Below are 12786 nucleotides of genomic sequence, written 5' to 3'. Positions count from 1 at the left end.
GGGCTTCACAGACGGAGTGATCCGATTGGTTGGCCCAAGCAGGAAGGCGCGATTTTTACTTTCTGTTTTCTTGGTTGCTGTTGACGCTCATCGCTCCGTTTGGTTGTAAACTTCAGTTTTTTAAATGAGGGCTTTTATTACAGCTGTTTTTGTTTATTTTTAACCACTAAGTTATTTATTTATTTAGTTATTTTTTAATGTAGACTTTTATCGCAGTCGTTTTGACTCTGCACTTGTTTTGTTTTTGAAGTTGACTTTTATCACAGTTGTCTTATTTCTGATTTTTTGTTATTTTTTAATGCAGACTTTTATCGCAGTTGTCTTATTTCTGATTTTTTGTTATTTTTTAATGCAGACTTTTATCGCAGTTGTCTTATTTCTGATTTTTTGTTATTTTTTAATGCAGACTTTTATCGCAGTTGTCTTATTTCTGATTTTTTGTTATTTTTTAATGCAGACTTTTATCGCAGTTGTCTTATTTCTGATTTTTGTTATTTTTTAATGCAGAGTTTTATCGCAGTTAACTTATTTCTGATTTTTTGTTATTTTTTAATGCAGACTTTTATCACAGTTGTCTTATTTCTGATTTTTTGTTATTTTTAAATGTAGACTTTTATCACAGTTGTTTTGTTTCAGATTTGTTTTATTTTTAATGCAGACTTTTACTGCAGTTGTTTTGTTTTTGACTTTCATCACTCTGTTTTGTCAATTATTTTGAATTCCTTTTTTTCATTTTGAATTTTCAATTCATGTAAAAGGTTTCAGCAAATTACAAACACTGAACAAAAATAGGAAGTGTGTTTTGGCTTTTTAAATGAGTTGATATCACAGTGTAAAGGATCCTAATGTTAATGGTGACCAATGGCTGATTCTAAATACAGTAGATGGCTTCCTAATGGGATCTAAAGATGTCCTACAGAAAACTAGGAGTCTCTATTGGAAACCATTAAGCCAATTACCATTTTAAAAGGCAAAACCATTAGGTTTTAATCCTAATGGTTTCTACTGGGTTTTTTTTTCAGCAGAGGAGAAACTTAATACTTAAAAACTCAGGCATTAGACAGAGAGTCTAGAGTCTAGAACCTATATACATGCTTACTTTCTGTGAGGGAGCTTTTACAGTCATTAAACTCTTCTGATGTCTGGTTCCTATCAGCACCACTGTGAACTATTCTGACTCACTAAGTTTCTCAACAGCAGAGCATTTCATACCAAACTACTCTGAATGACTTTTTACAGGTCAATGACTGAAATATAGATATATATTTTGAAAAATCAGTGAAAATTGATGTTAATGTGGTATTTTATGGAAATTTTTTTGATGCCACTAGAATGCTTTACCTATTGGCCTAACACAGTTGTAAACGTGCAGATGGTAGAAAACACAGGACTCATTCACATCGTACATCACTATCGTTTATGAATTTATTATGAAACATCTGTCATGTCTTTCATTTTAAATGAAATGAAAAGTACAGTCAGGATTTTTATCTTGGCTGTCTGAATTACCTGAATATGCCTGTGGATATAACAGCTATAAGAAGAGACAAGCTTACTTCTGTGAATGTTTTTACTCAGTAGATCCATTAATGTCGACACATTTACAGTGATACATTCATTTAATCAAATAAATATTATAATTATACCACATCAGGAGTGTCAATAATGGAATAAATAATCATTTTTTTGAGTCTTCATGTCACGAGTCCTCAGTGACAGCAGCAGTGTTCAGATTTAAAAGTCATTTGAATGAAATGTCTGGTGGTTCCTGTGGAGATGCGTACAGCTGACCGTGTCCAGGTACAGCAGGCTATAAAACAGTGAGTGTGAGTGTCCGTATGGATGGGGTGAAGGATTAAAGTCAAAGTTCAGAGCTGACAGTTCATCACCCCACAGTTTCACTGAGGAAAGCAGACACAGTTTGCCTGAAAGCTCCTCCTTCTCTCTCATCACTGTGTGCAAAACCTTCTGTCCATATTTTCCAGCAAACCTTACAGACATACAGTCACATGCAAAAGTTTGAACAGGCCTGGTCAAATAGCACGTTTTGTTGATTTTCTAAGCATAAACAACTTAAATATGGCATTTACAGCTCACAATTCACAAGTATTTATATTTAGTTTCGCATATGGGAAAAAAAAAACATAAAATACATAACGTGCCATGACTTTTACACAGGCCATGTTATATTTTATTTTTTATTAGGCCAATAAAGAGTTTTGTGCAGTAAAGTGTGCTGTACAGTGTGCACAGGCATGTTCTCTGTAGAAGGTGTTTTAACTTATTTTCACTCAAAAATCAACAAATCAATGAATGGGACCGGGGGCGCTTAAACTTTTGCACACAATATAGTGTAAAAATGTTTCACAAACATTAACGCTGATTATATTCTTCTTCTTTCTGTTTTTGTATTTATGTGTTAGTGCACTGTGTTAGTGTGAGTGCAAGCATGACGTGAGGATTCGAGAGGATGTACAGTATGTGTGAATATAGTGTATATATAATACAGGTGCACTGGGGCTCTAATGTTAATTGTTTTGGCTTCTGCATTACTGATACTGCTGAAGGCTGCAATATGCAAATGAGCCCTCTAATCAGTCAGAGATAGTGTGTTAGAGTGTTGTGAGCATCCTGACCAATCACAGCTCCAGATGAGTCAAAGCAATGCAGGCCATTGTTTAATCACAGGATGGGTTTTTACTGTATTGCAAGGCATATTGTGGTATGTAGCAATATAATGGCTATAGTATTGCAATAATACTGAGGCAAGAAAATGGGTGCGTGTTATTTAGGCTAGTATTTCCTCAGCATTATTTTTAGGTTTATTTCTGGAAGGACTCTTATTGTAAAGGTGGAACTAACCTTTACGGGGGCTGATGGCTTAGGAGGCAGGACGTTACACATAAGGAATGTAAGGCAAGCTGTAGCCACATACAGCAGTGAGTAAAGCCCAAAATGTATGCGGAAACAGTGTGTTCCTTCGTCGTAGCGGAAAAATGTAAAATCTTTTGCTTTTCTATACTAGTACTTTACTAGTAATTGTAAAGATGCTCTGTCCATGTTGTTCAGGTCTAAACGTGTGCATCTGATATTCCATTTTGCAGTCATACTGTTATTGAGATCATTCCGCCAGCGGAATGGAAAATGACTCACATATACTTAATGCATGTAATCAAAAAATATTTGCTATAACTCTGCTAATAGATTAACTAGGATACTGTTGTCTCTCTGTGTGTGAAATGTGGCTCTGTGTTGAGCTGCTAGTGAGCAATGAGGGTAGAAAGGGAGAACCACAATTGTACATTTCTTCATATGAAACAATTGTGTACAAGAGCCGCAATAAATAACAGTATTTAAACACAATAAAAACACATTTATAAATGTTGCTTTCGCACTAAAAAGATGGAAATCCAGTTCGAAATATATTCCATCAACGTTACTGAGGAACAAAACTGAGAGACCTTCATAACAGGTGGAAACTGGATTTTATAGCTATTGTGAAAAGAGTTAATGTGGTCCAACAACCATAAATCATTTTTGGGTCAAAATAAAGCAAGTCAGTGTTTAACCACATCAAGTATTCACCAGGGCGTTTGAATATACTGTAAGGTATACAGGTATACAGTTTGCTAAGTGAAACAACATAAGTGCTATATAATCACACTATGGTGCTTTATCCAGATGTAGATACGGTAATTGTGATAATAGATTAAAACATACTGGTGAACCCTTGAGGTTATATGGTAAATGATCAGCCTGCATTATTTTGATCAAAATTATTTACATGCGATGGATCATGTAAATGCCTTAATTCATAAAAAACACCCAAAGCAACTCTGTGATTGGTCTAGACGTTCACAGCATTTAAGAAACACTGCACTGACTGATTCCAGGGCTCAGTTCTATATGCAATATCAGCACTGCAGTCCTGAAATATCAGCACTGCCAATAACACCATAACAATGAACACATGCCGTACTGTGTAGCCCTAATATTCCCGCGTGTTTCCTCAGAAGCCTGTGATGTGACAGTACGCCTCCAGGCTGGAGAAGGTGATGTAGAGCAACCACAGGCCGAAAAAGAGCATGGTGGTCAGAATCTTCAGGGCTTTGGGCCCGCCCAGTTCTCCGCCCACTGAGGGCCGTCGCCGCAGCATCAAAACGCCCATGTTGATGAAGGCACAGATGGTGAAGAGTGTGACTGAGAAGGCCAGCGAGCCGGGGTCCACCTTAAACGCCTGACCTTTGAACTCCCAGTACACGGCGGAGATGGACCAGGCCACTCCGATCCCCAGGAAGACGTTAACGGCGTTGCTACCAGTTACATTCCCCACCGAAGCGTCTGCGTACTGATCCTGAACCGCAGCCACTTTACTCGCAAAGGTGTCTGAGAGACAAAAGGAGGTGAGGAAGGAAAAGGGTGTGAGAGAGAAAGAGAGAGATGTAGGCAGAGGGAGGAATAAAGAGAGGGTATGGAAGCAAGGTGGATGAAGAGAGAGAGAAAAACAAGGGAAAAAGGACAAAGGAAAGAAAGAAATGAGGGCAAAATGGTCAGAAAAAACGAGAGCAAGAAACATAATTAGGTTTTTTCTCTCCATTAAAGAGGCAGTCAAACAAAAAGTCACATTTATTTTCTCATTACCCCAAATATGTAGCTAACAATTAAAGCAAGTTTTAGTTTCGCAACTCCGGCGTCTGCCTATCAAAGAATCGGGGGGTGTTTCGTCGCTCAGTGTTGCCAAGAAGTACTTTGGCAGGAAGGGGCTGTTTGACCAACATGCAAAATAACCAGCTACAGACGTTTTTGCATGATGTGTAGGTGCAGGTGATTGTCAACAATGTGCTAGAACAGAAATAAGATTTTCCCCCTAATTTAGTCGTATCCAATTCCACCCACTAGTTAGGACTCCCCAGTCACACAATATCACCAGCACTAGGAGGGCTAAAGCTAGCACAGACTTTCTCCGAGGCCTGTTGTGAAGAGCCACCACACTTTTTTGAACTGCCGTTAACGCAACGCCATTGGACAGCCGAATACGCTTGGAAAAAAGCGCCAAGCGCCAGTTCTGTTACGTCAGCTAACAGATGCCTGTGCTGGCTAGCATCATGATGAGTGATGGAGGGAGATGAGGGCCCATGCTACCCACCTAGAGAGCGAGGCCAATTGTGCTGTCTTGGACTCCCAGCCGTGGTTTGCTTTAGCATCACCAGGGATCAAACTCATGATCTCCTGATAACAGGGCTAACGCTCAAGTGCCTCTCAAGAGCCCAGCTAAAACTTTTGAACAAGAACTTTTAACATATTCTCCTTTCACTATTCCAAAATGGAAACTAGCTAAAATTCCACAAACACATGTTGGGGGCTCCCGAGTGGCGCAACCGTCTAAGCGTTGACTCTATCATCAGGAGGTTGCGAATTGGATCCCTGGTGATGCTACAGCCATCCGTGGCTGGGAGTCCAAGAGACCACAATCGGCCTCGCTCTCTCTGGGTGGGTAGGATGGCCCCTCCTTCTCCCTCCATCACTTAACTTGATGCTAGTCAGCGCAGGCGTCTGTTAGCTGATGTAACAGATCTGGCGGTTGGCGCTTTCCTCCGAGCGCGTTCAGCTGTCCAGTGACGTTGCGTTAGCGGCAGTTCGAAAAGATGCGGTGGTGCTTCACAGGCCTCGGAGGAAGCTTGTTTTAGCCTTCACCCCCCCTAGCGTTGATACGATGTGGGGTAGTCCTAACTAGTGGGTGGAATTGGAGACAACTAAATGAGAAGAAAAATTGGTTAAAAAAAAAAAAAAACGTCATAAACACAAATAAAAAAAAATGGTGTCTGAATTGTTGTTAAACCCCACCAATTAGCATGAAGTTAATTGCATTCCTAATTCACTGAACACTTGTTTCAAAGTAGTTTAGTAATCTCTAATTGAATTGCTACAGTGGTGGCTAACACTGTATGACACACTGTTATCAATAAACATGGACCAAAGTACAAGTTTGAGGCAAGTCAGTACTGGTGGGGTCTAAACTTCCCCCACCTTCTTTAAAACTAAAGAGACAAACTTCAGATACCAAACAGGTCTTAGTTCATTTTTGGCCAGTCTATTACTTTAATCCCCACAGGCACAATCTCAAACCCACACCTGGTATGGAGGTCCCCAGGGCGACGAACACCACGGCAGTGACGGTGTCTTTGAGGCCGACGGTGCAGCCGAAGTGCGAGGCCAGGTCCCCGATGACGGCCGTGAGGAAACCGATGACCAGGATGGACACAACGAAACACGCCCAGCCGTTCCAGTACTCCGTCGGAGGAACGAACGCGAACAGAACCTTCCAGAACACCGTCATCACGTGCATAAAGTAATCACAGCAGGACGGCTGCCGGGGCTCCGCCCCCTCCTCCTCATCCTCCTCTCCTGTGAGTTTACATGATAAATCCATCTGATCATTTAACTCACTTTCAGCTGCAACCAGTATGAAAAGTGCTCTATAAATAAAGTTAGAACTACTGTTATTATTACTATGTAATTAGATTTCATATGAATAGGCTACATTTAATTTAAATACATATTTAAACTGAACGCAGCCCATAGTAAACAACAAAATAACTGTAGACTAGAACAGCCACATAAACAAACATGCAAAACACGTTTACCTGCACTGACAGTCACAGCTTCAATGAACTGCTCTTTCCATGAGTGTGTGCCGATCACTTCAGCCAGGTTAGTGTCCTTTATCAGGCGATCTACAGTGTTCTACTCACACACACACACACACACACACACACACACACACACACATTAGTGTTGAGTGATCACCCTGATTTAACCTACTCACTTTGATAGGTGAATCATTTAACACAAATTAAAGTGTCTGAGCACCGACAGACGACTGAAAGAAAACACACCCACACAGCCTGAAGAATTCTGGAGAATAAACGGATCAGTGAGAAACTGAATGGAGGGATGAATGAAAGACATTAGCAGAAGTGAATCCTGTCATTGAAACCAGAAAGAATGAAAGAAGAGTGTCATAGGTCGATCAGCACTTTTCACACCAGTAAACACTTCACTCTCAAAAACGATGTGTTCGTTAACAACACAGTTTTAGTGTTATCGCTGTTTTAGTTCTGGTCAGGCTTTTTTTGTTCTTCTGCTGCTAAATATTTACACCTGACAGGTAGATCTGCTTCACCTACCAGACACTGTAGCTGGTTACCCGACATTAAAGCAACACTGTGTAAGATTTGGGGATTTGGAGACCTCTCTGGTGGAAATGTGTAATTGCACGCAACTTGTGGAAGAACGTTTTGTAGTGTTGGCTGTGCTTTGGGGCCCCACAAGTGGACGAATCCAACTCTTATGAGTGAGTTTAAAAGAGGAGTTGAAGAGAACTCAGTCAAAACTTTGTGACAGATGTGTCTTCTGAGGATGTGGGTGAATTATCTATGATTGTCATCATCATCATCTTCATCACCAGTACAATGTTGATTTAGCATTTGAGACCTAAACATCAATTCAGACCCTCTTTTTGTGCCTGTGTGTGTGACGTTAATACATGAAGATATAAATGTGGTCTGAAAAATGCCCCCCCAGATTATTTCAAGCTTTAGAGCGGCACACGCAAAACATACTTCAGTGTTCTTTTTTCTCTACACTCAGTAATGCTACTTATTTCAGTTTTAACCTGAAATTGTACACAGCGCTGCTTTAACTCCTTAAAATCAGCTTTGACTGATGAGAACGATGTTTAAGGCAAAAACAGAGCCTTACATTTCAGAGGAAACATTCAAACAAAAACCTAATGCACATTGGGTTGTAATTAACTGTAATTTTGCTATAAATAACTTTAAATATTATTCTAATTTAGACCGATAGTCAAATCTGCCTTTGTGGATTCATTAAGGGCACAGCAGTTAAAATCAACAAATGAATAGAATTATCAAACAAATCCATTAAAAACACAGCTTTATCAGCACTTCACCTGCAGTAACATTCCACAGGAAGGCCCATGCTATCATAATAAGAGTCCCATATAGTTCTACTATTAAATGTAAGTTTACTGTATTTCATTAAACACTACAATATGTAAACACTTTGCATATTAAACTATATTTTTATACTACTATTACTATTAATACTATACTAATACTACTACTACTACTACCTTTAAAAATAATAACAACAAATTATTATTATTATTATAATCGCTAACTGTAGTAGTCTGTGGTAACAAGACTTTTATAGTACTATTACTATTAATGCTATACTAATATTACTCAATAATAATTATAATAACAATAATAATAATCATAATAATAATAATTATAATATTTTTTAACCGGTCCCCCTTTGAAGAAGACCACTTTGCTGGTGGCTCCCAGATAATTTGAGTTTAAAACCCCTATGTTAAAACATCAAACCTGACCAGAACAACACAGCATATCTCCGTCAGAGACTCCATCACTGGAACATATATATGACTGAGTTTATAGTAACAGAAAATGTTTTGGCCGAACTATCACTTTAACTGGACACACATCTGTTTTGAGAGTGAGTTGAGGACTCTGATTGGTTGGTGCTTTAATCTGACAGTCCAATCACAATGTGTTGCAGCCGCAGGTGTGACTCGAAAGCATCCAATCAAACAGAGTGACATCAAGATCTGACCAATCCATGAACACTTCTCATGCTGAGGGGCGGAGCCTCCTGTACCGGGTCTAACGTGCCGTTGGGTGCCATTCCCTGACGGATCTACAGGAGAGGACGACGAGGTTTTGTTAGCACTAACAAACATTCAGATGACAATGACACACACACACACTAAACACACACACACACACACACACACACACACACACACAAACACAGACACACACAAACACACACGCACACACACACACACACACACACACACACACACACACACAAACACACACACACACTCACACACACACACACACACACAAACACACACTCACACACTCACACACACACACACACACACTCACACACACATTATACACACATGCCAAAAGACTAAAATGAGTTATAACTTCTTGAACTCATGGACAAAAAACAGTACTATTTGAAATAATAACCAGATTTTCATGGTTTCATTAGTTTTCAGTTATTTGGTTCTGATTTAGCGGCACAGCAGAGACCTCTTGAGTCCACACCAGCACAGAACTTGGCTCTACAGTGGAAAAGAGGTCTTTGTTTTACAGGGTGGTTGCCAGATCTCTCCTATCTCGACTGCAGACTTCACTATGAGACACGACTTATATTTGTGTGTGTTTGTACCTTAAAGGCCATGCTCTCCTCTATAATGACCTCCAGTCTGCTGTTCTCACCCAGAACAGGCTTCCCCATCTCAGCTATTCTCCTCGCCTCCTCCTGCTCAGGAGGAGGAGCACCTGCGAGAGAAAGTGATTGAGAGAACGACAGATTTGAAAAACAGAAAGATTCCGTAACTGTAACATACCAAAAATATAACTATCTTATTAATCTTGTCATTATTGTTACTACAGTGTGTGTTAAAATAGACACTAAGGGCTAAAACGAATAGTGTAGTACGAGTGAGGAAGTGAGTGAGGTTAGTTTATCGGTAAAGGTTAGTGATCGTCTTACCCTGATTCAACAGCAAATCTGCAGCAAAACACAAACCAAGCAATAAAGCAATGAATCAATTAATCAGTGAGTTGATTAATTAATCAATCAACCAATCATTAAGCATTTAGAGTTCTGATTAAACATGCAATACATACACACACACAAATACACACACACAAATACACAACACACACAAACACATACACACACAAACACACATGCAAATACACAAACACATCCACACCAATACACACACAAACACACACATAGAAACACACCTGCTCACATACAAACACACACACACACACAAACACACAATCATATACAAACACACAAATATACACATACAAACACACCCACTCCTATACACAAGCACCCACACAAACACATACACATAGAAACGCACCTGCACGCACACACACACATACACACACACACACACACACACACACACATGCAAACACACTCACCTGCACACACACACACAAAAAACACATCCACACCAGTATACACACACACACACACATAGAAACACACATACACACATTTAAACACACACCTACACAAACACACATGCAAACACACAAACACATCTACACCAACACACACAGACAAACATATACACATTCAAACACACACACACACACACACACACACAAAATACAATAACAAAAACAAATACTAGCAGTGAGAAAATGTACTAATTGTCAAAAAATGTCAGTTTTCAATGTTACAAAAACAAAATCAAACCTATAATCTTTGACACAACAAGAAAAAAACAAAGTAGTGTTCATGTTGTGTAAGCAGCACAGCAGAACGGTCACCATTACTCCTGTAAACTCCAGGTGAACCTTCCTGCAGCTCCTCTGCTGTCATATGGGGGTTTTGCTTTGCCTTTCTGCCCAGCATGTGAGCAGTTCTGCCTGAGACTCTTCTTGCTTTTTAGATCTTGCCTTGATTTTCACAGTTACCCTTAACTGCCATTTCTTACTGACAGTCCAGACAGTGGAAACTGCTTTGATATCTTTTTAGCATTTTTCAGCTCATGGTTCTTCAGTGTTAGGACAGGATTTGAAGAGTCAGAGAATTTATTGACATCAGCTGATAATTCCTAATGACAATTAAGGCTCAATGAGTTAATTAAGTTCTGAGAACTGGAGGGGTGTCTAAAATGTTTTGTGCACTGCACAATTAGTGTTTGTTTTTTTCTTTTTTTATTAAGTCAAATATAAAGTAACTGTTCCATGGCCGAGAGTCCAAGACAGCACAATTGGCTTCGCTCTCTCTGGGTGGGTAGGATGGCGCCGCGTCTCCCCCACATCACTCAATATGATACTAGCCAGTGCAGGCGTCTGTTAGCTGATGTAATAGAATTGGTGGTTGGCGCTTTCCTTCGAGCGCGTTTGGCTGTCCAATGACTTTCGAAAAGATGCAGTGGCGCTTCACATGAGGAGGAGGCCTGTGTTAGCCTTCGCCCTCCAAGTGTGAAGGTGGTTTCAAGTGATTGGAGGAGTCGTAATTAGTGGGTCGAGCTGGATACGATTAAATTGGGGAGAAAATTTGGGAAAAATCCAAAAAACAAAAAAGGAATTGCGCATTAACAAATTAAATGCTGCAGAGGTTGTGTTTGCTTCTTTTTGCTTCGAAAAACAACAAAATATGTCATTTGGCCAGAGGGGTGCAAACTTTGGCAGACAACAGAACCACAAACACACATGGATGTGCACGTGTGAAGCACGTTTGCAGTTCAGCTGTGCAGTTTTACTTCTGAAACTCGAGACAGCAGACAGATAAGTGTGTGAGCGGAGTGAGTGAAAGGTTGCAACATGAAGCTCTCGACAAATTAAATCTCACTCACACACTCGTCCATCAGGAGATTTCAGTCTCTCTCCCTTACCACACACACACACACACACACACACACACACACACACACACACACACACACAGACCTGAAATTCCTCTCTTGAGCCACTTTGGTTCTTCCAGAACGATGTAGAAGTTTTCCTTTTTCTCATATTCCTGGATGTTGATGATGCGCACCTGTAACGTCTTACTGCGCACACACACACACACACACACACACACACACGCACACACACACACACACACACAGAGGCAAGTGCTTATTTCCTCAGAGCGTAACCCCTGAAATATTAACTGAGACCCTGCCACTTAAATCACATCACAGCTGAACCTGCATCAATACTTAACAACACAGACGGTGAATAATTTAAACGCACACATACACACACACACACACACACACGTGCACACACACACACACACACACACACGTGCACACACACACACACACACACGTGGGCATGTAACAGTACGATGCAAACACTGTAATTGTTCACGTTGCCAATTAATATTAGTAAAGCTGCGGCACAGAATGTGGGTAAAACTTTCCTATAAGAGCTTCTCCATAGAGCAAACTTATGCAATGCCAGATTGGCCAGTATTTATCCAGGAACCCATCATGGCCTCGCTGGGGTAAAGAACCTGCCCGCCTGCTACATGTTTTCGGCCTGCATGAAGTTTTTGGGCAGCTGTTTTTACCTCATAATATAAATCCCTGCCCACTGCTAACAATATTTGGGGTCCCAGGAGAATCCCTCTTCTGTAGGCCCGAGATGGCTGACGTAATTATCTGTGCTCTCCTCTTGGCTAAGAGAAGGATTCTTTCCAGGTGGAAATCTGCCACCCAAACTCACATGCTCCTGAGATTTGAGCTCTCAGAAGATTATATTCACCCTGAGAGGAACTGAAGACATGTTTGACTGCGTCTGGCAACCATTTATGATCTATTTTAAACAACATGTCCAGTTTAACCCTTTAAAATCCTGGGCTTATGAAATACTTAGGCTTATTACTCAGTAACTACAGGCACTCACCTTGTCTTGGTGAGTCACACATGTATGACATGTACCATACTAAACAGACCAGACAGCACATAGACTATTAACAAGTACTGAGCTAAGGAAAAAGTAAAATACATTAAAAAGAACAAAGAATAAATAATAATAATAAAAAAAAACAGCCAATGTGAAAGGAGCTCAGGAAATATACATATAAGATCTGTACATATGCAGATATACACTGAATATTGCAGAATATGAATATAAACATGGCCCAGGCCATTTAAGGGGTTAATTTGCTATATTGTTATTTTATTTTTAC

The 12786-nt window shown here is 40.1% G+C and overlaps 1 protein-coding gene across 3 annotated transcripts in view; it reads right to left on the bottom strand.

Annotated features, from left to right (window-relative positions):
- Positions 1 to 2654: 2654 nt before the first annotated feature.
- The window catches only part of slc8a2a (solute carrier family 8 member 2a), a 53862-nt gene continuing 43730 nt past the window's right edge, over positions 2655 to 12786 (bottom strand). The window contains exons 8-14 of one of the 3 annotated variants that reach the window (XM_036580081.1): positions 11553 to 11656; positions 9619 to 9636; positions 9292 to 9404; positions 8659 to 8742; positions 6645 to 6744; positions 6133 to 6405; positions 2655 to 4386 (exon numbers count right to left, since the gene is read on the bottom strand). In XM_036580081.1, the coding sequence (XP_036435974.1) occupies positions 4010 to 4386; positions 6133 to 6405; positions 6645 to 6744; positions 8659 to 8742; positions 9292 to 9404; positions 9619 to 9636; positions 11553 to 11656 (1069 nt within the window). In that variant the 3' untranslated portion in view covers positions 2655 to 4009. The remainder of the gene's footprint in view (positions 4387 to 6132; positions 6406 to 6644; positions 6745 to 8658; positions 8743 to 9291; positions 9405 to 9618; positions 9637 to 11552; positions 11657 to 12786) is intronic. The other 2 variants (XM_036580084.1, XM_036580085.1) reach the window with 2 other exon arrangements.

This window comes from Colossoma macropomum, unplaced genomic scaffold (assembly GCF_904425465.1).
Source record: "Colossoma macropomum unplaced genomic scaffold, Colossoma_macropomum, whole genome shotgun sequence".
Lineage (NCBI taxonomy): Eukaryota > Metazoa > Chordata > Actinopteri > Characiformes > Serrasalmidae > Colossoma > Colossoma macropomum.
The sequence above is the reverse complement of the archived record's forward strand: the minus strand, read 5'-3'. Positions and strand labels throughout refer to the sequence as shown.